The sequence below is a fragment of the Acomys minous genome, assembly GCF_964271855.1.
Source record: "Acomys minous genome assembly, chromosome: 14".
Taxonomy (NCBI): Eukaryota; Metazoa; Chordata; class Mammalia; order Rodentia; family Muridae; genus Acomys; species Acomys minous.
In genome coordinates this window covers 90,670,020-90,696,108 of record NC_140496.1, presented here as the reverse complement: position 1 = coordinate 90,696,108, position 26,089 = coordinate 90,670,020, and the positions used below count along the sequence as shown (strand labels likewise).

General features: G+C 39.6%; 1 protein-coding gene across 2 annotated transcripts in view; it reads right to left on the bottom strand.

Moving 5' to 3' along the window:
- The window catches only part of SLC39A8 (solute carrier family 39 member 8), a 66,631-nt gene that overhangs the window by 9,296 nt on the left and 31,246 nt on the right, over window positions 1-26,089 (bottom strand). For both annotated transcript variants that reach the window (XM_084757038.1, XM_084757037.1), the window contains 3 exons: window positions 23,679-23,848; window positions 20,618-20,740; window positions 19,953-20,123 (listed from right to left, as the gene is read on the bottom strand). In XM_084757038.1, the coding sequence (XP_084613164.1) occupies window positions 19,953-20,123; window positions 20,618-20,740; window positions 23,679-23,848 (464 nt within the window). The remainder of the gene's footprint in view (window positions 1-19,952; window positions 20,124-20,617; window positions 20,741-23,678; window positions 23,849-26,089) is intronic.

Here is a 26,089-nt window from a genome sequence, read left to right as displayed (position 1 = left end):
GGGAGGAAGGGGAGGATACAAGTGATGGGATAACAATTGAGTTGTAATCTGAATAAATTAATTACATTTAAAAAGAAAAGAAAACATTAATAAGATTGCATGGGTTTGGACAAAGTGACACCCCCATCAGGAGGTTGTTTAGAGAGAAAGAAAAAACCCACTGTAGAAAGTCTGGGATCTTCCAACTGCCTTAGCAAGGGCAAAAATATTCTAAGGAAAGACACTTGTGCCCTTCCTTCTAACGATCAGGCTATCACAGTGATCTCTATAAAATTGGAATTCTCTGAAGTGTTTCATGGTGGGAGAAGGAGGTGAGGAAAGCACCAAGCCATCACACACATAGAAGGAGGAATCTGTTTCCTAGGAGAGTTTGCTTGGTTTGGAAAACTTCTCAGACCACCTTGACTAGAGCCAAGACAATGATGAAGTAGGGTCCACATCTTCACCAGAATCCCTTAACGATCCATTATGCTTGCCTTCTATTCAAATCTAAATCTTAGAAAGTCATTGGACTTCTTTATTTGTTCTCCTTCCCAATGTGGCCATGTCAACTACATCTCCTTTCTTTGCATGTCAGTACCACTTGCCTGTTTAATTAGCCTCTTGAAGACAGGTGACCAAGTCAGCTCATTAGGGCTGCCGGGCACCAGACTCCAGCCCCCGCAACTCCAACTATGGTAGCAGTCTGAGCTCATAAATTGAACCAGAGAGGTGCTCCAGGAAGGAGAGTAAAAAACAATATTATCTCACACACATACAGTACTTCACAGTTTATAAAGCAGATCGGCTGCTAGCTTCTGCATCTTCCCTCCATTATTACAACATCCTCAAGAGTGAAACAGGACACATTCCAGTATTTTTATTTTAAGGGATACAGAAAATGACCATCTGAGAATAGAAGCAAGTTGCTCAAAAAATCACACAGGAGTTATTGGGGTCAGACTACTTAATAACTCATCCAGCAGAACCTGTGCTAAGGGAAGTTGTAAATATAAATAAAAGAATCTCCCTTTTGTTGGATTCAGAATTAACACTACAAGCATTATAATAAATAACTCCAAAATTACTCTCAACTCATCTCCTCCCCCTATCTCCCCTTCCCCATTGTTATCTCTATATATTCATATATTATATATGTGAATATATTATACATGTTAATATTATATGTGATAATATATTCATGTATATGAATATGACTTCTGAAACGTTGCTTGGTTTTGGTGTGTTTCTGCTTGAGGCTGGAAACCTCAAAAAAAAAGAGGCTTTGAGTGTTTACTCTTCCAGTCTCCTTTATGAAGTCAGCCCCCCTCAGGCTGTCTGTCTCCCTCAAATGAAGACCACAGTTTCTCTTAAGACAGCTTGCCTCTCAGGCTCCAGCACCTATCTTTGATGTTAACTAACTTGGTGGGCCACTATTTTCTTCTTGAAATCATTGCAGCTGGAAGTACCATAGGAATCAGATCCTCCAAAAAGGATCTGATATTAATTTGGGTTTTTTGTAGGAATCAAAGTTTAGAAAAAATGGGAGAAGGGTTATAGATCAGGTAGATTACATTTCCAAGGAAAAACAAGAACACAAAATGTCTCACCAGTCCTGCCTCTTGGTGCAAATGGCCTGGCAGAACCAACAAAATCTAAAGAGACTGTGGCATTCAGAGATGCAATACAAGACCTTCTGGAAACCTCTGATCTAGTCATCACTGCACAGACTCCTAGGATTTTAGAATAAAACAATGTCTTCATCAGCATTAGATGCCAAAGATGCTTATACAAACTCATCTCTGGCCATAGAAAATCCAGTGGATGCAGGATCGTGTGTAACTGGCTATGACCTGATAAAGTGTAAAATTTGATGTTCACATCACCCCATTATTTTAAGTGTATACCTAAGAAGAGATCCACATGAAAATGCACATGAGTTATAATCACAAGTGATTCGTTATCCTGACATCTCATGCTAATGAGCTCTTTTCTCTCAAACAATAAAGCTTCAGAAAGAGTAGCCAACAGCCAGCTCACTGTGGTAGAACTGCAAGTGTGTCATCATCAGCCAGTCATGCAAGTTTATTCACAGCTGACCCGAGACAGAGATAAAGGACAATCCTCCAAGAAAGCAGGACTTTGGATGGGATGTCTGTTTTTCTATATCCTACTAAGGAGAGTGCCTGAGATATAGTGCTACATTAACCAAGGTATATCTTTTAAAAGATAAAACTGGAAAAGATGTCTGCAAACAAATGATAAGGTCGGGGCTCTTAGTGAACCCAGGATAATTCTCTTCACCTAAATCTCACAGAAAATAGCCTCCTAATAAAGTGAACAAAATCCGATCACAAATGTCTCTTTGTGGCTTTCAATAGTCATCCTGATATTTGCTTCATGAGTTCACATACGAAATGCCAAAATAGTAAGAAGAGAGGTTATTTGTGGGTTCAGCATCCTCACCCTCTATAGAAGTGATCTGGATTTCCAGAGCTTGAGAAATATCCAACCTATAAAAAGCCAAAATGGCACTGAGCTCTCCTGCCCAAGATCAACAAGGCCCCGCTGGCTGTGTATGACCAGGACAATGGCCCTAGACCCTCTCATTCTTAGGGTGTACTCGCTCACAAAGACTGTTGATACATGCCTTCTTGGCCTCCAATACTTGTACAAGAAGCATCTTTTAGAGATTTATATAGTACACCAAAGTCTTCTGTAAAAATGTCATCCACACTATTTTTCAGCAAAAACAAAGAAGGAGCACAATCAATTCATTCATAGAATGTATAGACAGGGGCCCTTAGTCCCCATAGAAGCATCCAGATGAACTGTAGGTACCTTGGGACCAGCAAAATTAGTATGTTGTCTAGAGACTATGGGCATATGCCTAATGCCAACAGACACAAACATACACACACACACACACACACACACACACACACACACACACACACACACCTCTACACAGAGAATTCATGGCTTCAGGAATGGCTGTAGACATGTTACCGATTCTAGGTCTTCTAAGTTAAGACCCCAGGTGGGGGTTCATACAACTGAACATGGGGGTCACAAAAAATTGGTAATAGCGAATGATTTCTATAATCTAATGGCTCAGAATGAATTCAAAATCAAGTGAGAAATAAAACAGATGTGTTTTGGCAGTGTTCTCCTGAGGTTCTGAACCCACACGTACCTGGCACCATGCATGCTGTCAATCATGCAATGCCAGTGCACATTTGTGGAAGCATCTCTGCCTAAGTTCAAGACTACAAGCCAAGATTACACTGTACACACAATATTTTCTGCTTCCATAGAAACATTAATAGTTTAATTATGGAAAACAAAGACTTTTAATATTTTTCTACCATCATTCCTCAGTATATTTTGGGTTTTTTTTTTATATTCAAGTGTTTGATTTGTAAATTGCTATTTGAATTGATAATTACATTTTCCAGAATAAACCATTTAGTGAATTTTGCTTTAGGACTAGCAAAAACTAACATAAAACAAAAAAATCTGAAATACCTTTAATCTTGTTCCTGACATTTTTTACTATGCATTTCTACTAAGGAGTATAGTTGGCATTTGTAATCATAAATTCAAATTATTAATCAACTTTGAAAAATGCTGAAGATGATCTATGCATTGCAGTATCAAACACGCAACCAAAACTGGATGCTTGCTGTAAAAATGAACAAGCACATCCATCACATTCACAGGCAGACTTGCTTTTGTCTTTAGTGAGTGGTGAAATTATACCTGTCCCAAGGATGTCTGAACATACATTTTTTATGAGTTATTATCAGTAATTTGTTTTCATCCTTATTTTATATACCTGTATTCCTAGGGTCACATAAAAAAAAATTCCCAGTGTAAAAGAGTCACAGGAAACAGCCCTGGTTCTAAGATACACACCTTCCATTCTGGCTGTAGGTGAGAGCAGCATGTCTTAAATTAAAATTTGAAGAATTCTTATTATCTGACCCCATTGAGCTTGGTAGTTTTGATGGACTTAATGCTAAGGGTGCTGTGCTTCCCTCAGGAAATGTCATTTTCTGCTCTTTGTCAGAAGAGTAAGGCCCCAGCGATATGAGGTTCTTAATGGACCTAAGCCAGCAGGTACACAGAGTCGCCATACTAGTTCCAGGGAGAATTGATGTCCTGATACAGAGTGCGACAGAGGTCACTCTTAGAATGCAGGGAATTTGGAAAGACTGCTCTTCATATTCCCTCCTCAGCAGTCCTGTTCAAGGGAAAACAGCCCAATAAAACCAAGATGGCCAAGGGCTCAGTTCTTGAACAGAAGGAAGGTTTGAGATGCCAAAACTGGAAATGGGCCCTGCCAGGTAAGGTGAGGACAGACGGCGTGGTAAACATAGACTGTTCACTGGAAAAGGGAAGCTGTAATTGTCATACCCAGCTAGGAGAATGATGGCCAGTTAGAATTAATGCTCCTCGTTTGCTTCTTCTCTGTTCTCCCCTCCCCTCATCTCCTATGAAGCACACTGGTGATCATCAACAGATCAGTTGAAAGCTGCAATGATCCTTACAATACTGTGGAAGTTGAAGGCATCCTGTTCATTCTGGGTCGGGGACATGTATATTTCAAGCACATGAAGAATAAGAATATATAAGCTCACAGAAGAAAAGAACGTAGAAACTTAGAGGTTTCAGACATTCACTCATCCAGATACCCTTTCTGTCTTTTCTACCCCAGCCCCGTACGTAACGACACCTATAGCCACATCTCTAGCTTCCACTTGACTCCAGACAGTTTATACAGCAACTAGAGGGAAAGGTGAGACAAGATGAGAATGTTTCCTTTGGCTCCTCCTCTAGAAGCAAGATAGCTTAGCTATGTCCCTAACTAACGATCACTGTTCACTTACAATGGACTCTTAAGACCGGAGCCATCCACTTCCTGTACCTTCTTACTTCTGGGGTCCTTAGGATGTACACCAAGGGTTCTCTACCTTCCTAATGCTGCACCCCTTTAATACAGTTCCTCGTGTTGTGGTAATTCCTCAACCATAAAATTATTTTTTGTTGCTACTTCATAACTGTAATTTTACTAGCTAGAAATCATATTATAAATATTTTTGGAGATAAAGGTTTGCCAAAGTGGTTGCACCCCACGGGTTGAGAATCGCTGACATTAACTATTAACTCTCTTAGTTTAGCCTCCTGTTCCTGTGCCTCCCTTGAAGATCACCAAGTCCTTCCCAGAGCTGTGAATTTTCCCTCTTTTGTTTATTATTTATTTTCATTATCCTCTTTCTGGAAAGCATAGACTAATTTCATTCCCAGCATAGCAGTCACTGCACCGTTATATATATTTTTTAAATGAAAAAATAAAACCATGTTAAATAGACATAAAAGGACTATAAAGTGTTAAAGTCATACTGAAAATATAAGCTTTGTTATGATTGTTTTTAGTAATTTCAATGTTTGTATTTCATAGCTAAGGGGCCTTCCTTGGCTCACTGTCACCAAAGTAAAGCTTCCTGTGAGAAAGGAGAAATTAATTCTGTTATTAACACATATAGCCAACTAGAATTCAAGTGCATTAAGTTGACAAGCATTTGGCTTCAGGAAAATCTCAAAGCTACTTCTCCAACTCTCTTTGCTAATGAAAATCACCCTTAATGAGAAAATAACCATTTCCAGAAACTTAAGATTGTTTTCTTTCTCTCCAGTCCCTCTGTAGAATGTGAATGGAGTTGTTTTGAGATCTTACTGTAAATAATCGAGTAGAAATATGGTCATTCCTGGTCCACTTGGGACCATAGCACTTTTATTGTTTTGAAAAAAAAAAAACTAATTTAAGAGAAACTTTAAAGGTTTTCAAGAAATCTGCTACTACTTGCCAATAGAATTTAAACTACATACCAATTAAATATTTACAGTCATCCTAATAGACTATTTCCAGCTCTCTGAAAGGCTGCCTCCTGTTGCTACAGATGTCAATGGTACTGGCGCTCTGGTACACTCAGGAAGCAGGGTATCATTTCCTATACACCTGTATAAAGTAGTCTTCAGCCTATGCAAACCCCATTGTCACTGAATACTCATAAAGGGACTTTCAAGAGATGGCAGAGACTAGATACACTGATAGCATAGAAATCAGCTGCTAGTATCTTGAAAAGTAGCATATGCAAAATACAGAAACAGCTTCACTGCTCAGCAGGAAGGTTTCATAAGGTGCCACGAGGAAGGGACCTGGTCCGGCCACTACTGCCTGTTATATGCACAGCATTTAACATGTATTATGTCAAGAACTAAAATATAAAGGATCCCACCCAGCAATATAAATGATTGATTGATTGATTGGCCGGATGGCCTTTAAAAAAAAAAAAGGCAGGTCTTTCTGTTGGCAGAGGAGAGTCGTCCCTCAGGGCATGGATGGGGCTTGGGCAAAGTGGTAAGAAACAGAGACTGATGGGTGAGAAGGGGACTGAGAGCCAGCAGCAACTGCAGCCACCGTGACAGAACAAGCAATGAGAACAGCAGTGGGATGTCAGGAAAGAGGCGGGCTGCCAGCAGAGAGGCGAACAAGACAGAGGCAGAATTAAAAAGTCCTTCTCTGTGAGAAGCAACCAGAAATGAGTCTGCATTTCAATACTGAAGAAAACAGGAAATGTCTGTTGTGTAAATGGAACTTGTAAGGCACTGGAGCCACATTCAAGGAGGGTGCACCGTGCCATTTAAAGATTGACGGGTACCATAAGAAAAGAGTTCCTATTGAGGAATATTTTGGGGGAGCTTATATAAAGTTTATTTAAGGCTTAAATAATGCCTTTTTTCTTGACATTATTTTATTATGATTCTTTTTAGCATATACATTTATATTACTACACATGAATAAGGCAAACTATATACAGCAGGAAGAACCACGAGACAATCATGAGTTATATTAATGATATATTCATAGTGATTTGGGCATTTGTGAGGAATTTAAGATGCAGATTCTACTCCCAGAGCTCAGGGCACATAACACTGGTAATAACAGCCCACATAGCACGGCACTTATTCCAGTCCTAGGACTGTTATACAGGTCATTACCTCCTCAAAGCAACCTTAGGCACATAGTATTCTCATTTTACAAATGAGGACACTGAGGGACAGGGAAGTCAAGTAACATGACAGACTTCTAGAAAGGCCATGAGACAAGATCTGAACGCCTATACCAAGCAAGCTAAGTCTGTGATCTCTAGGGAATGTCGAGCCTTATGACCTGAGGTTCACCTTGCTGGCATTCTCCTTCAACAAGATGAGCCAGGTCAAGCCAAATTAAAGTCTATAACGGCAGGTTTGTCCAGCAGGTTATCTGGCATGAATAGTCATTGGCTGAATAAATATGAGCATGCTCACAGTGAACGTAAATTTTCTCTCAGAACACACTCACAAGTTGCTACCTCATGAACCAACTCGAAATCCTTCCAAGGAATACAACACAGAATGAACATACAGGAAAATGCCCTTGTTCGGCTTCTCCTTATAATACAAGACTCAAAAAGAACGAAGACACTTTGTCACCTTGTTTGCCTGTTTCCTTGTCTTCAAAAGGTATGGAACCAGATTAAATGCTCTGGAAAGGCAGGGATTTTTTTTTATTAATTTATTCCTGTTACATCTCAATAGTTATCCCATCCCTTATATCCTCCCATTCTTCCCTCCCTCCCATTTTCCCCTTACTCCCCTCCCCTATGACTGTGACTGAGGGGGACTTCCTCCCCCTTTATATGCTCATAGGGTATCAAGTCTCTTCTTGGTAGCCTGCTATCCTTCCTCTGAGTGCCACCAGGTCTCCCCCTCCAGGGGACATGGTCAAATATGAGGCACCAGAGTACGTGTGAAAGTCATACCCCACTCTCCACTCAACTGTGGAGAATGTCCTGTCTATTGGCTAGATCTGGGTAGGGGTTTGAAGGTTACAGCCTGTATTGTCCTTGGCTGGTGCCATAGTTTGAGTGGGACCCCTGGGTCCAAATCAAGGCAGGGATTTTTTTTTATCTAAAATCCAGTATTTAGCAGTCAATATGTTAACAAACAGAAAGACTGTCCAGTTGACACCAAGTGGGAAAGCACAGATACTGAAATTAGATTCCAGACAACATGTCCCAGAGGACTCCCTAGGATGGGATAGACTTTCCCTGACAGCCATCCTGCTTTTCTTTGTAAGGCACACTTTTTAAAAGATTATTTAGAGGGGAGCAGGATCATTAAAGTAGTAGAAGAAAAGATGGGTAATCGGTCAAGTGTTTATTATTTGGAAAGTACTTTTTGAATCACCTGAAATAAATGATGCTAGATTTCTAACTACAAAATAAAATTGTTTTTAATATTAAAAGCAAGGACTTGCCTAGGGTCATACAATTTAAAAACAGAAAAGCCAAAACTTTAAAAAAAAAAAAAAAACAAGAACAGAAAACACAGTTTTAAAAACAGAAAACTAAGACTGCCTGACTCAGAAGCCTATAAAAATGAAAGGCCAAAAGCCAAGGGACAGCTCTCTGCTTTGTTGCTGATGCTGCTGATGCTGATGCTGTTTTGCAGAGCCAAACAGTTAATCATTTGTATTATGTTGGGTATACTTCAGTTTTTCTTGACATAATTTGTGTCAAAAGTCTTGAGGATTTCTGGGCCCAGGGATTTACTGTAACAGTACTGGTCTATTTATTGGCTGTTGTTATTTCTCGGCCTCCATCCTGGGCAATGTCAGTGACTTACACATGTCTGTCCTTAAGTAGAATTTTTTGACCTGATCCGAGGTGTTCTGAGGCCTGCTGACACTTTAGAGATACTTAAAGTAGCCCCTGCCTCTCTGGGAAAGAACATCAGTGGACTTTGGAGTCTGCTCATATGTTCTGTTGTGTACCGACTGCAAGCATAAGTGGAAAACTACAGCTTTCTTCTTGGCTGAATCTGATTTCAGCACACTAATAAAATGTAACTTGAGAACCGACATCTTGCTTAGACCCTCAGTCCTATGTTAGAACTCACTAATGCTGACTTTGGAGGGTTTCCATCTGGAATTTTCTCTGCTGTCATTGTGCAGCAGGGTCCACACTGTTCAGCTACTTGGGCCCTTCTGTGTGTCCTGAGACCCGTTCAGTCCTCTCCTACCTAGAGATGTGTCACTGGGTGTTAGCTTAGTCAAAAGTCTTCTCTACAGTCTTCAAAGGGACAGCTCTTCTCACAGTGGAGAGTTAAGCTTAAGTGTGCCCTCTTCAAAAAGACCCCCTCTGACTACCCAAGTCAGTGTGGTCACTTGGACGCCACCTTTCAACATTTTCCTTCCATGCCCAGCATTTTCAGTCCTAGGATGCTGGGCTGTGTATCTCATGGCGAGCACAAAGATCATCTGACTGGTTATCTCCTCACAATGTTGTATTTGGAATGTAAAACAGAATCTGCCACATGGAGGTGATCACATGATGGTGCCTGCATGACACAACAATGGACTAGAGGCCAGTTCCTACACTTTCATGTAGCTTCAGTGACGTAATGCACGAAGCAAGAGGCCATTTATGAGCATAAACTGTTTCTACAGCATAGCATATATAGTCTGGAAACTGGATGGAAGGTTGTTATTATTGTTTTCACACATGAGTCCAAGATTGTGGCATCTGGGCTGAAACTAAGACATAAACTACACAGAAATACACGGTATCTAACCAGTGAGCAATTTGTGATTTTACTTTCCAACTACAACACGATTCCAGATTTGAGTTTTGCTTTGAAAACTATGAATGATGTTTGATCTCTTACTTCAATTTTTTTTCAAAGACATTTTATAATCTAGCAGTAAAGGAGGACAAACTAGAAAGTATCAAATCACACGCCCAGAGTGCTTAAGGAACCTTCAAAGGTTATCTTTATTGGTGCACTTTCTTCAGTAGTAAATGTTTCCACCTTCTACCCACCTCTACCGAGCTGCTATGAAGGGTTAATGACGTCATGTTCATTAAGCTCTTTGATATTACCAAGTAAGAGAGTTGATTGAAAAAACACAATCTTTCTTTTTAATGTTCTAATACTGGCTGACAGAATTAAATAGCAATCAGATCTCAACCACTTCAACAAGAACTGGGCTTGCACACACTGAACTCTCTACTGATTAGAACCCAGAACTTACAATGCTTCTTAATAAATTGGACGACTGATATGCATGGTGGGCACAGCTAAAGGCCAGAGAAAATCGCAACTTGGTTAACATAAATGAGGAGCCATTAATTTAATTGCTTGGAGATTCTCAGCAAAACAAATTCTCTATCCAAAGAGACAGACACATAATAAGATCAAAGTTAGCAGCAATCAATGATCTGATTCTAACCTGAAGGTGGTCCATTTGCTATGATTGAGCATTTAAGCTGCTCTTCAAATGACTTGAGTTATGTTTTATTCATTATCTGAAAAGTAGTAATCATTATAAAAATGAGATTTTTTAAAATCTGGATGTTTGCCTCAGACATAAACTAAATAGACATCATTATAGACAGATGAATATCTGTAGGTGTTATATAGTTATGTGTGCTGTGTGTGTGTGTGTGTGTGTGTGTGTGTGTGTGTGTGTGTGTGTGTGTGGACTCTACCATGTAACATAATGATGTCAGACCCAAAATCATCTTGACAAGAGCATATCATATCTTCAGAGTATTTTAGCTCTGTGGATGTTATAGCTTGGGATCCTTATTTTAAGTATATAGAAAAACAGACCATGGATTACTTGAAGCATTGAACAAATGCTGACTCCCAAGAGCTTTGTCAAGAGACAAGGATGCCATTCACTGAGCCTCGAAGCCCCTCCAAAGCTCCTCTCGCTTAGGCACACTTTGCATCATGCAGCCCACTAAGCAGTGCGGACTCACCAGGTGCTGGTTCAGCGTTCCCACGCTGCAGGAGGGGGCATGGAAAGAACAGAGCACAACGTAAATAGTTCTGAAAGCACAAATAGCAGAAGCAAAGAAGAAAGAAAGAAACCTACGGGAGCAAGACTAGTAATTATGAGATAGATGGCTCTTATAACATAATATTGAAAAATCAAACAAAAGCTGATGTCGAAGACTCACCATCAGGGGATGCATGTCTAAGCATTCTGTGGCTTGTGCTGACTTGCACAACTGGGCTTCCTACATGATACAAATTAAACAACTCTTCTTACACCCAGAACAATTTACTTAAATCCCTCACTTCTCTCCTTGTTTTCCAAGTAAAAAAATATTTGGCATTAATTTTCATCTTTTTATCAATCCACATGCATAACAAGAGCAACATAGCAGTTCTTCATTATACTAATGGGGGAAAAATTAACTTGACATCAAGCCTAATTGAGTAAAACCTCACTAATTCTTCTAAATAGGGATAAGTCTTGCTTGATTAGTGAAAGCAATTTTGTATAGAACATGTGTAGATAAATGCATTCATACTGATTTCAGAACTTACACTAACAAACAAGGCTGCAGCAGCAAGCACACGTGCAGGTAGGTCCTTAAGAAAACCCTCCACAATTTATGGGTAGTAATGTGACTTGTCAATTACATGAAAGCATTTTTTTTTAGATTGGCATTTTTTAGTTCCTAACAATGAAATTAAATCAAATTAAATTAAAACTTTGGAATCATGTGTAAAAATTTAACTTCAAAGACAGTTTTTACAAATATTGCCAAGATATTCTACAGCCTAGCCTATAACCAAAAGGAATAAATTGTAATGAATTAGTCGGCCAGCCACCTGATTGGTAGAGTCAAAATTAACAGGGACTCACTCATCAGGCAATCTCTGTTCACTGACAGCTTTGTTCCCAAAGTTCTTCTGTGATCAGAACTGATGAGAGCAATGCTTCACGTTGGAAGTAGTGGGGCTCGTGGGGAATGCAGAGCTGGTTTCTAACACCCTAGAAGGATAGCTCAGCCTGGCTTTACCACCAAGGCACCTGAGCTACCTCTTACAGACAGTACTTGGCCCTGCACGGCTCAGTGCTGTTGCAAAAAGTAAACAGTGATGATTATGAAGCACAACTGTTTTCTTATCCAGTATGACATGGTCAGCCCTGAAAACATATCCATACAAATAACACTAAACTAACTCAGTAGGTGATATTTATATATGTATGTATGTGTCAATATGTGTGTGTGTGTGTGTCTGTGTGTGCGTGTGTGTGTGTGTGTGTACAATAATAATGAAAGAAAAAGTCGTCATCAATTTGAGGATGAGTAAAAGCGGGACATGGGAAGGTGAAGGGAGAAAAGGAAAAGGAGGAATTGATGTAACTATCTTAATTTTAACAAATTTTAAGGCAAAACCCTTCAATTTGGCTCTTCTGATTTCTCTTCTTAACTAAATAGTACATTGTGCTTCCATATTAGCCAATTCCTTGCATAAACATCTATAAAAACATTAGCTGACTTCTGTTTTGTAAATGATATGACACTCAAATTATATAACTTAAAACAGTAGATAGGGGCAGAAGGGGTTGCTTATTTCTGTAATCCCAGCACTTGGAATGTAAAATCAGGAAGATCATGAATTCTGGACTACCCAGAGAACACCAGCCTCAAAAACTAGTTATGTTTTAAACCTAGTAAATACTTGAGATGTGGCAGACTACATGGGGTGGAGTGAGACTAAAGCTGACAGGATGGATATTATGTGCATATGGGGCACATTAGGATACCAGACCCTTCACTTCAAGACAAAGCATCCAGGTGGCCCTCATCAACATGAACAGTGAGTGCAGATTTTCCTTTGCCTTAGGCACGGGCAAAGCACACAAGGTGGAAATTGAGCACCATGCTCAGTATAGTGGCCCAGAATCCTTCTCCAAGTCAGACATCCAGGAATATACTCCAGCTTTCTCACCCACCAAGCCAAAAGGAAAAAAAGTTGATCCACTCCCCACTACCACCCCGCCAAAAAAACAAAAACAAAAAAAACTAAAAACAAACCCCACATATTATCATATAGAGCTTCCAGTTCCAAATCAATCAGAGAGTGTGAGAAAGAGATAGATTAGATAGATAGATAGATAGATAGATAGATAGATAGATAGATAGATAGATAGATAGATAGATAATAGATAAATAGAAAGATGATAGATAGATAGAAAGATGATAAAAGAGTTTTTGAGATTTAAATTCTCATTTTAAGTAACATTTGTAATACTTTCGTAGAAAGTGTGTCCCTCTGACACATTTCCAATACTTTAAAAAGCACCCAAAACACATTAGGCACTTGAAAAATATTGATTGGGTTAATGTGTCTAAATCTGTAAGACTCCCAGAGTTCCAAGTATTTCAAAAACATTTATTTGTAGAGTTTAACTCTATATCACTGTTGATGTAGATCTCTCCCTGACATCATCTACTTTGTGGATAAATCCCACATCATTGAGCCTCAGTTTTAAACACAGTATGCACAGTAACCAACTTCTGAAAATGGCAGAGCAATATTTTCGTTAATTATAAAATAGGTAGGAAACTAGTTGCAGACTGCACAAGGGATGAGCTACGTAGATGGTCCCTCTAGTGGCCTAGAAAGGCTAACACATGCCGCAGAGAACCTAACATTCCTGAGGATCAAGATCTATTAGCAGCAGTCCTTCCCAAGTGGTGTGTCTTAGAAAAAGAAAAGTTCTACAAAGAGAGGTTAACAGGACCCCTCCCTATCAGAGAAAAGAACAAATCAACCTCAAGGGGAGTATGTGACACATTAGCCAGTGACAACTGAGTAACAGAATATGTTCCACATATCACATGGCTTGCTGTGTTTCACATTTACTAGGTGCTTAGAAATCTCAGTGTTGAGATTCCACCTTATGCCCATCAGAATGGCTAAGATCAAAAACTCAAATGACACCACATGTTGGCGAGGATGTGGGGAGAGAGGAACACTCCTTCATTGCTGGTGGGAATGCAAAGTAGTACAACCACTTTGGAAAGCTATCTGGCGTTTTCTCAGAAAAATGGGAATAGGGCTTCCTCAAGACCCAGCTATCCCACTCCTTGGAATATACCCAGAAAATGCCCTTACAGACAACAGGGACATATGCTCAACCAAGTTCATAGCTGCTTTATACATAATAGCCAGAACATGGAAACAGCCTAAGTGTCCCTCAGTAGAAGAATGGACTAAGAAACTGTGGTACATTTACACTATGGAGTACTACTCAGCTATTAAAAACAAGGAATTCCTGAAATTTGTGGATAAATGGATTGACCTAGAAATTATCATAATGAGTGAGTTCACCCAGAAGCAAAAAGAGACAAACAGTATATACTCACTTATATCAAAACACTAGTCCAAGGGATATGTCCCATGAAAAACTTTACTTACCAAGAAAGTGGGTCAGAGGAGAGGACATCCTATTGAGACTTTAGGCGAGAGTAGCATGGAAGAATGGGGAAATAGTAGGACCCACAGGGTCCTGGAAACCTACAAGAAGAACTTTATGACAGGCAGATCTGGGTCCTGGGGTCCTCCTCAAACTAAGGCACCAGCCAAGGAGAAATAGGCAGTAAACTTCGAACCCCTACCAAGACTAGCCAACGAACATGATATTCTCCACCGTTGAGTGGAGAGTGAGATCTGACTCTCACACGAACTCTGGTGCCCCTTTTCTGACCACGTCCCCTGGATGGGGACGCCTGGCGGCATTCAGAGGAAGGATAGCAAGTTACCAAGAGGAGACTCGATAATCTTAGAGCATATATGGGGGAGGAGGTCTTCCTCAATCACAGACATAGGGGAGGGGAGAAGGGGGGAAGTGGGAGGGAGCGAAGAATGGGAGGAAACAGGGGAAGGGCTAACAATCAAGATGTAATATGAACAAATTAATTAAAAAATGGTAAAAAAAAAAAAAGAAGAAATCTCAGTGTTTGTCTAGATATCTAAAAGTTATAAATGAAATTGTGAACTACCTTCTAACATCTTTTTGTGACAAATGTATTTTGATGATAACAATTTTTAAATTGTCCAAAGCTATAGGTATACAATGGAATACAGACAAAATACCATAGGCTACTAAATTTGAAGTCTTGCCTGTTTGATTATTCTGTGATAAGGTGTTTGGATAAATTTAAAAAATACAACATTCTTTAGCCATACATTTTAGTTACTCTATAATATTTCTTTCGTTCCTCTTCTACTTCAAAAAGAATCAAGAATTATGCTTTTAAAATCTAGATTACTATATAATTTGTATCCTATTGATATCATATCAAGTACTTAAACTCATGATTTCAATAGTTTCTTAGTATTTTCAATTTTAAAACAACTTTAACTCTGTGGAACATTAGCATCTAACACTGTCAGTTCAATTCTTGAACCGGATACTTGAATTCAAATAAACCATGAGTTTTAAACACTGTGTTCTACCATTTTAATGAGGTCATCTAGAATAAATTATTTTATCATCTTCAATATCAGAAAACATTTCCATTAAGACCACTCTAGCTTCCCCTCTGCTTTAAAATCTTGTTTACATTTCTATTTATCTAAGGGACATTGGAAATCATAGTATGCTGGCCCGTTTGTTTAAACCTTTGTTCTTCCATGACTATCCCTTCAACAAAATGTTCACAGAAAAAAATCCCCACCCTACCCCAAAACCAAAAAAAAAAAAAAAAAAAACAAATCAATGCCAACAAGACTTGAGTGGCTCATGTCAGGACCTGGTTGTTTCATCCAGGTCTGTATCTTCTCTTCCTTCTTCAGCAGAGGTGTCATTCCTGGAAGTATGTTCTAGAATCCTAGCCTCGCTCTCACCTGCCCGTGCATTCATTGTTCAGGTTGGCTGAAATTCCCGTCATTTCTATTCCAAAACTGGAGGAATCCTGTCCCGAGTATCCTGTATCAACGCTTAACAATCTCATACCGTCAATGTTCCAGTTCTGTTTTGCAATCTATGGTTGGCTGTTCTGCTCATTAGCAGAACAAACACTCTTCTTAGATACCTTCATGGCTGGCTCTTCTCAGTCCCTACCCGTCTGCTGAGAGACTCTTTCTTGATCTGTTGAAAGAACCTCCCACATGTCACTGTCAATCACCAGGTGTTATCTTCATGAAAATATGTACTGCTTTCTCACAGCCTCTGCTTTCACTCTTTGTAGGAGAATGTGTTTGCATCTAAACCCCTCCCCCGCCCCCGCCCCAACCCCGTGCATAGAGCACGGAGCAAGTATTCAGTAAGAGTTTACTGGAAAAAAATGAAGGAAAACCTGCACAAGTCCAGTACAGTCTTTTGATTGATATGTTTTAACTATGTGGGACCCACCTTTGTTATGGTAATCAGAGTTACTAGAAAGGTCTTGGGGGGTGGCGCTGATCCTTAAGCAGGAATCTTAATATCTTAATTAACCCAAGCTTTTCAGCAATCTGATTTATTTTAAAAAGAAAAAAGAAAAAAAAAGGATTGTTTGGGGAGAAAGCAAGATGGCTCAGCAGGTAAGGATGCTTGCCATCAGCCTAAATACCTGAGTTCAATTCCCAGAACCTACATTGTCAAAGAAGAGAATCAACTCCCACAACTTGCTCTCTGTTACTGTGGTCACTAGCTCTTTAATTTGTTTGTTTTGCCAGAGGGTTTCTCTGTGTAGCCCTGGCTGCCCTGGAACTCAAGAGATCTGCCTGCCTCTACTTCCCAGGTGTAGGGATTAAAGGTGTGTACTGCTACCACCATCACCACTACCGCCACCATGCTCCTTTAAGTAGTTTTAAATCCAAAACTTCTTATTGCCCATGCTTCTGAGTAACAGAACCAGAAATTGCCAAAGGAAACCTTTGGGTAGCACTCTCTCTCCATGGAAGGCAGCCAGCCCTGCCAGTCCTGCTCTTGCTCACTCTAGGTGTCACAGAATAAATCATCCTGAGGAGAAGAATTCAAATTCCATGGCAGAGCATCACCTTCGCCGGCCAATATCTGAAGGGTTTTTTGTTCTGTTTCTTGGGTTTTGTAGTGCTGAGGATTAAACTCAGCCTGGCCCAGGCTAAGCAGACTAATTACATGCCCTGGCCTTTCTCTTCACTTTTTGTTTTGAGACACGATTTCACAACGTTAGCCAAAGTGACCTTGAACTCACTCACTGGAGCCTAGACTGGCCTTGACCTTGCAATTTTTCTGCCTAAGCCTCTTAAAAGTTGACATTATAGGCCCATGTCTCCATGTCTGGCTTAAATGAGTCATTCATCAGTGTTTAAGTTGGCAGCTTTGGTTGACTGGTTCTTCTGGAGTCATTAGCAAAGTTCATCCACGATTTCACAAGGACCCATTACTTGCCGACGCATGCACAAAGCAGCTAGGATTTAGACAAAGTGTGGAAGGAGGGTTTTCACCATCATTGTCTACGTTCCCTCAGCTGTGCCCACATGACTTTATCCTCAGAACACGATATTCCTGAGCTAACGCATCTCTCCTCTCCTACGAAAATCAATAGTATTGAATGCAGAGGTAACCTTGTCATCTTGCTGCTAGCATTGTAAAGAAGGAAGGCCAGGAAAACATGTAAGAATGCAATACCAAACAGCCCCTGTGCTAGCCAAGCCAAGCCAAGCCTTCCCTCTCAAGCTGTGTGTCCCTGGCTTAGTCAGCATCTCTACATCCCATAATTAACCATAACTGTGTTTACCTCTGCTTTAGGAGGCTCAAATAAAGTAAATCATCTACTGTTCATACCCAGGGCATGTTAAATATGTTCACTATAACTACTACAAGAAATCATCTACTTGGACATTAGAGTGATCTCTGGTAAATCTTAATTAAAAATCATCATTCGTTGCACTACCTGAGATAATTTCCAATTAATTTAATATTAACACCAAGCTACGTTAAACAGACTTGAGAATTTCCCTTCATCCAGTGGGGGAATATGACCAAGCATGTTTCCAGAAAGAAACTCAAGTGTCTTTGTTGGTTTGTTTTTGCTTTCTTCCTAACAACCTCTTTCAAATATTTCCTTTCTGCCTTTTATTTTTCTTGGTTGTTTTTTCCTTCTCATCTCAACTGCTCACTTTTCTAATATGCTTGACTTTGTAGCTTGTGGCTCCGCATTTAGTAGATGAGTCACACTGGAGATTTATCCTCGCCATCTGCCAGACGATAATTACAGTGCACACCAGTGCCACTGTCCTTCCAGCACTCCTTTTTAATCACTGCTCTACTCCATCTGTATTCTATATCAAGTTGGTTAGCAGCTCTGAGTCCTCACATCCTAATTAAAACAGTGTTTGTCCTCTAGTTTATGGGGATGGTAAGATAATTAGTCTATTGTTAAAGGCACAGACCTGAAGCACTCAATAAAATGTCAATTGTGAGTACGATATAAAATTATCGACTTAGACATTTCCATATTCTTTTAAAAAAAAACTTAGTTAAAAGTATCATTTGTCACCAGGTGCGGTGGCACATAACTGTAAGGCCAGCACTATGGGAGACAAAGGCAGAGGCAGAGGCAGGTGGATCTCTGTGAGTTCAAGGCCAGCCTGGTCTACTAAGTAAGTCCAGGACAGCCAGGGATACATAGAGAAACCCTGTCTCGAAAAACCAACCAAAACAAAACAAAACAAAACAAAGCAAAACAAAAAACAAACTGTCATTTGTCACACTACAATAACTTCCTGTTAGTTTAGCACTAGTGTTCAGCATCCATCAAGGAGCCTGACCATCTTAACACTTAGTTTAGTCTAAAGTGGCTGCCTAACTGTAAGTAGACCAAAGGGTACTTAGAAAGAATTTGGAGGCTAAGAATAAGAGGTTAGAAGGGGCCAGAGAGATGGTTCAGCAGTTAAGAGCTGTGGCTTCTCTTCCAGAGGACCTGGGTTCAATTCCCAACCCCTACATGGTAGCTCACAACTGTCTGTAACTCCAGTTTCAGGGGTCTGATACCCTAATACAGACAAAACACCAGTGCAGTGTACATAAAATAAAAATAATACATTTTAAAAATAAGAGGTCAGTCTCATTCCTAAATGCTAAGGTTATAAAATAAAACTCTCAGGAGCTGTCAGTGGCTGTGTCTCCATTTATGGATGGAGATGGTCCAGATGAAAGGAACAAATGATGCTGAGATGCTCGTAGAGCAGGAAACAGGTCACAAGTGTTTCTGATGGCTCCAGACTTCTTTTTGTCCCTGCAGCTTGGCATTCCCATACAAGATACCAGTTTTCTTTTCAATAATTAATCCTTTGGCCACTGATTTGGGTTTGATTCTTACCACTTGAAATGAAAATACTCATAATACATAGAGAGTAACCTCTACTTTCAGTAGTTGCTATTAAAAAAAAAAGATGAGCTTAAAATCAATAATTGCCTAGCATAATACCTAGTGTGTAATACTTGCTTTAAAAATGGTACTTAAAAAACAAAACAAAACAAAAGGCATGTTAGCCCACATCTTTAATCCCAGCACTGGAAAGCAGAGGCAGATTGGATCTCTATGAATTCAAAGCCAGCCTGGTCTACAAAGTGAATCCAGGATGGCCAAGACTACACAGAGAAATCCTGTCTCCAAACACTAAATAAATAAATAAATAAATAGTACCCATTAATATTCTTCATACAGTACAAACATAAATATAAAGTCAGTTAATTAATGAATGTGACTTTCGAAACCTTCAAATCTTGCAATTTCAAAACCACTCAGAGGAGCCTTTGATTTGGGATCTTGAAAGAATTGCAGCAGTAGAATCGTCCTGCACTCGTTTTACTAGAGAAAGTGTGTAAATCTAACTGGGAGGCTCCTGTCCAGTTAAACAACCTTAGAGAACAACGAATCCCAAGATCGAGAGTCCAAGGATCCTTCATCTCGTGTTTTTAAGCATCCAGAAGAAGGGCAGAAAGAGTGCAGCTTATCACATGAAGGTAGACATGTCTAACACACATGAGTGTACAAAATCCTGACTTGACTGCATTCCTGCTGCCTTTATAGTGAAAGTACCCACAAGAGTGAGAGAAAAACGTAGTCAGCATAACATACCTGGAGGGACACCACACTGACAGTGTCAAAGTGGATGTGTCCATTAGGCTCGGTGACTGCGGGGTTGGCATAGCACGTTACACCATTGATTGCAGGTAGCGGTAACGTTTTGGGTTGATGGGCTTTTTCTCTAGGACCAAAGTCATCATTTCCAAAGTGGGTATGGTCATTCTACATGTGAATAAAGCAAGTAGGTTATAAGAAGAAAGAAGATGAGTCATGCAGATAAGAAAATGGTCCATTGTTTTTCATATATGAAAGAAAACTTTAACTTATAAAAAGTTACAATGATTAACTTCTAAATAGTTACAAAGCTATCTGTAATGTAACCTCTTTAAAGTACTAACATTTCTTCTTTAAACAGATTCTTATGTACTAAATCATGTGGTTTTCTGCTTGTGTGGGGGGACATATATATTCTTATTTGAGGAATATAAAGGGGATACAAATTATCCACATCTATTATTTTGTATTAAACTGGGGTTAATAGTTCCAAATTTTATGAATCAGGTATTTTTCTTACAGTTGGTCAATATGCTGACTTTTATTCTCTTCATATTTGCTAGTACAACAGTCAGACTGTTCATATAAATCACAATTCTTACCTTTGTTAGGGAGTCTGGGAAAGCAAGGGATATCAAATGTCTTCAGTCAAGTCTATTTACCTGGCCATATGTTTTCAGTAGCATCTTAAGTGTTCTTTCAACAAAGAAAAGCATGTAAAATCCACCAAACACAGCAACTGCCTTCTCAACATAATTGTCAATTTTGGGATCAAATCCAAATGCCTAAAGAGAGGGGACAGGACAATTCAGATAAAACCAAGCAGTTTAATTGACTTCTGGCAAACAATACCATAATTTCTTACTATGCAATTTTCCCCAAAGTTGTAAGGCCACCCTCAAAATAAATACTCTGAAACATGAGTAACCAGACCACACACAGTGCGTTAAAACCTACTAACAGTTGCCCCATGAAGTAAAACTACTAGATCTTACAGGCTCCTCTCTAGGGCATCCACAGCAGTATTTGCCTTCAGTAACCCACAAAGCACACAAGGTGCTAAATGCACATGAAGAGAAGACTGCATTGGACTAGACATGCAAATGCGCCTTGCAGTTTCTCATTGGCAACTTGCCAGTGACACTCCTCAAGTCACTTAATCTTATTATACCTTCAACTTTCTTCTTTACATTTGAGAGTTTTAGGCAAGCATTTCTCTTAGGTCCTTTTTAGACAAAAACCAATAAAAACTATAACTTTTTTTTAAACATGTGATGATCTTCTTTTTCTTTCTTATTAAATATTTTTTACATATACCTTTATATTATTACATATTTATACAATAAACTACCTACAGCAAGAAGAACCATGAGACACTCAGGAATTATATAAATGTTATATTCCTCGTGTTTCGGCTATTTGTATTTGGCGACCTTGAAGAAAACATCCTTCCTATCTTGGTGAATTTAAAATTCTGAGTGTAAATCAATATCTATCATGTCTCACTGTTATCAACTTAAAACATCTATCTAGACCTAAAAACATCTTTGGGTTTGGGTTGCTTTCTTGGGCTATAGAGGGTCATTTTCAATCGGTTATAAATTATTATTGGTCTTATTTAGAGAGAAAACAAGGTTGGACTCAGGGATGTCTCTCTTTTATCTTCCATTCTTAGGTTCGGAGATAGGGATTGAAAAGAAAGAAGAGGAAATGTAGAAATATGTAGGGAGGATAGAACAAAAGGTAGACTAGTGAATCTACTCCTCAACTTAGTGCCTTAAATGTCACTCACAAAAACTATAACTCTTTTTTAAAATTATTTATTAAGCTTTTCTTTTTTAACATATACATTTATATTATTACACATGAGTAAAATAAACCACAAACAGCGGGAAGAACCACAATACAATCAGGAATTATATTAATGTTACATTCATAGTGATTTGGCTGTTTGTATTTGGCAACCTTGAAGAAAACATCTTTCCTGTCTTGTTGGGTCTAAATTTCTGAATGGAGATTAACACCTATCATCTCATCTCTATTAGCTTAAAACATCTAATAGATAGATATGATTCTATAGATATAAGAGGTAAAATAGTTAAATAGGTCTTCAAAAACCTCAGAAACATGCAGAATATGGCATTTAAAGATGTTTTTATTATTCTAAAGATTCTTTGACAAGACAAGTTAACTCCTGGCAGCACCCAGCCTGCCTCATAAAAGAAGATGAGCATCAAAGAACCTCCTTATGGAGTTGGCTTCAAATGTGGCAAACAAGGCACTGGGCAAAATGTCCTCATTTCTGCCACAGATAGAATTCTGCCTAAAAATGGGCAAGTTTAGATGCAGGCAGAGTCAACGGTCAAACTCTGCCAAGACAGAGTAAGCAAGTCCTCAATAGTTCCTGCCTCACAAATATGTCTGTCATCTATATCGGGCCAGAAGGCTGAAAATGATGCTCCAACATTATAGGGGGTGTTGGGTGACTGTTGAGGTAATAAACTGTCTTAGTATTTTTTTTTTCATTTTGGAAGCTGCTAACCTGCACTCTGGGTACACTCAGATATTTAAGTTTTATCCCTTCTCAAATCTCTGATGGGTTTGAAGACCAGATATAGTCTTTCAATTAAACTTAGTAGGTTAGGGGTTGAGAGGTTTTTAAAACTATAACTCTTAAGAATGTGTGCCTTACCACATGGTGGTGGTACACAGCTTTAATCCCAGCACTTGAGAAGAAGAGGCAGATGGATCTCTGTGAGTTTGAGGCCAGCCTGTTGTATAGAGTGAGTTCCAGGACAGCCAGAGCTATTAGACAAAGAAACCATATCTCAAAGAAGAAAAAGAAGGAGGAGGAGGAGGAGAAGAAGAAGAAATGAAAGAAAAAGGATGTGTATCTTATTTATATACAAATTAAAAACTAGAAGAACCTTTTGTTATTTTGTGAAACTTCAAAGAAGGGCACAGTCGCACAGTCTGAGTACCACCTTTATTTTATTTGGGGCTAATCTCTCTCATCTTCCATGTGCAGAAGATACAAGGAGAGGCGGCCCCTGTATATTATGGATTTTTCTCCTTGGCCTTTATGGCTCATTCTCTTTCTTTCCTTCTTATTTTTCTTTCACTATTTCTTTTTCTTAAATGGCCATGGCAGAGATATGAACTAAAATGTATACATTACATATTGATTAAGTGAACAATAGGTGATAAATAATGACTTCAGTCATCATCAATAATATATTTTCATCAAAAGAAAAAATTAAGTATTTGATGACCCATGACTGATTTTCTCTTCTCAGTCAAATGAAAAAGGGGGGGGGGGTCTGTCAACTACACACAATGTTAATCTCTCATCTTGTGGGGCTATAGTAAATGCATAAGAGAATTCAACAAATTTAGACTTTAGATATTCTATAAAAATAATTTAAAAAATAAAACTGCAGAAAAATTAAATGTGCCAAACAAAATGCAGGTTGTAGTATTGCGCTCTCAGACGTGTCCTAATGCTGTCTAAGCATGTCCTGGAACAGTCATTTTGTTCTGAGTGCAACATTCTTTGAAGCTTGAGAGCATCTTTGACACTTGCTGTGGTTCTGCTTTCTCTTATCCAAAGCCTTATAAACCCATCATAGGATGCTGTGGGAATTGTGAAGGCTAAAATGCAGAAATTGCTAGCATGCGTAAAAGAAGCAATTATTCACAGAAACGCACAGCCCTCCCCCTTACCTCTGGAATGAGCTGGAAAATGGCATTTGAGAACAGAGTCCCAATGGCCAACCCCACAAAATAAGTCAAAATCTTGGGGAAATAAGACTTCTTTATCAACGGGGTCAAAATCAATCCCAGAAGAGATGCCAAATTAATAATTGTCACTGCCAGGAATCCGTAGCCCCAGACTATTGGTAAAAGGGAAAAAGAGTAAAAATTAGTTAAAACCAAAGAGTCAAATGCATATTAACTGCATTACTGCACGTTAACCTTTAAATATTTTTTTTCTTTAAAGGCTTCAACAAACACTTTGTTCAAAACTAAAATATCTCAATGAAAGCTATACAGAGCATTGAGACCATACATACTGTTGATTGAACATTAATAGAAGTCACGTTTGTAGGGGCTGGGATATGGATCAGTTGGTACACTTGTTGATCATACAGGAGACCCTAAATCCAGTCCCCAGGAATTCATAAATTAAGCACGGTGGGACATGCCTGTAATCTCAGCTCTTGGAAGTTGGAATTAGGAGGATCACTATTTCAAGGTCATCTTCATCTACATTGCAAGTTCCAGGCTAGGCTGGACTATATGAAATTATGTCTCTAACAGAAATGAGGTAGGAAAGTGACTTTAGTTGACCTGTGCTACCATCATAAGATCAAAGAATATACATTGTGCAGGGAATTGGTGAATATCTGAAAGCCAAATAATCTGCCCTGTACAGGCTCCAGCTACCTCGCTCCAGGCTGATTTTAATGTATGGCCTTTTATAATGGGATAGAAGGAAGCACTGTGAGGTTCAATAGAAAAGTGTAAGTAGTGGGCAGGGGTCAAAGTGAGTTGAGATGGTGTGGCTTCAAAAATAATCATCATGCCAAACCTGGGTTTCTCATAGTCATTTGTCTGAAGATCCCTGAGATGGCCTTTAAAGGAAACTCTTCTAATTTAAAAAAAAAAAAAAAAGACTCCTTAGCTCCCCACAGCTGGGGCCTCCCAGAATCTGGAGTCAGCCAGTGCTGCGCGAACACAGATAGTGAACACGTGGGAGTGGGGAGAACAGCTGCCTGCATTGCACAACTCACCTTGCCAGGCTCAGACGACGACTGGATGATGCTGGCAACAGATAGAGGTGATTCATCTTTCACCCCTGTGCCTGATGGGTACCCAAGAAATGTTGCTTGGGGAGCAACCAGCAAATGCTATCCTAAGCTCCACAGCTAACTATATGTGCTGCCCATCGTCTTGACTGTAGACGCTTGGTTTTAGAACTGATCGGAAATGGGAGTGAAGCATGCACAGGATAACCCACTGTAGCACTGTGGGCTGAGATGTACCCCGACCCCTGGAACCAAGTCACATGTGCCACAGAGCACTGTTTGGAAGATGAGAGAGCTGTCCCTGATTTGCCACTTTTAAAACAACCACCACAAAATGCATTTAAGTCAATGTTGGGTCTCTTTTCTCTCTGGCCTATCAGAGCAGTACACAAGGAATACCCAGTGCACAGCAAGCGTCTGCCATATTGCAGGCATTGGACTAAGCCAGTGTCTTCTGTTCCACTGGGCTAAGCCAGTGTCTTCTGTCCCACTGGACCCACAAAGCCTTGCAAAGTACCTACTGCTACCTTCTTCACACAGCTGAGGAAGCCTTAGCATATAGCGTTCCCATAAGCTCAAATCACACAAGTAAAACTCTGAATTTGTGAGCTGGAGACGTGGCTCATAGACTAAAAGTAGTTCCTGCACTTGGAAAGAAGCAGAGTTCAATTACGATCCAGTGCATCCTCTGGCTTCTGCGGATACTGCATGCATGTGGCTCACACCCAAACAGATTCATACACATACATTTAAAAATTAATTTCTGGGTGCAGTGGCGTACATCTGTGATCCCAGCACTTGGGAGGCAGAGGCAGGTGGATCTCTGTGAGTTCGAAGCCAGCCTGGTCTACGAAAGCAAGTCCAGGACAGTCAAGGCTACACAGAGAAACCCTGTCTTGGAAAAAAAGAAAAAAGAAATGAGAGAGAGAAAAATTAATTAATTTTTAAACATAAATCATGGAGGAATAAGAGGAAGCTGGAGAAATAGGTTGCAATGAAAAGCACTTGCTGCTCTTGTGGAGGAGCCCAGTTTGGTCCACAGCACCCACATCATGGCTCACAACTATCTGCAGCTCAGTGTCAGGGCATCCAATGTCCTTTTCTGACTTCCAAGGGTACCAGGCATGTTCGTGGTTCACATACACACATACAAGCACATATAGCATCGTTCCTGAAATATACCATGCCTTCAATATATGTTGTTTATTATTATTTCCAAAAAACTGAGTAAGCAGACGTCTTCTTTCTCTTAATTCACTGTTAGGCAGTGAACAGAATAGGCTTAGGGCCTGAGCTCTCTGTCCCCCTTAGGCACTGCAGCTACGG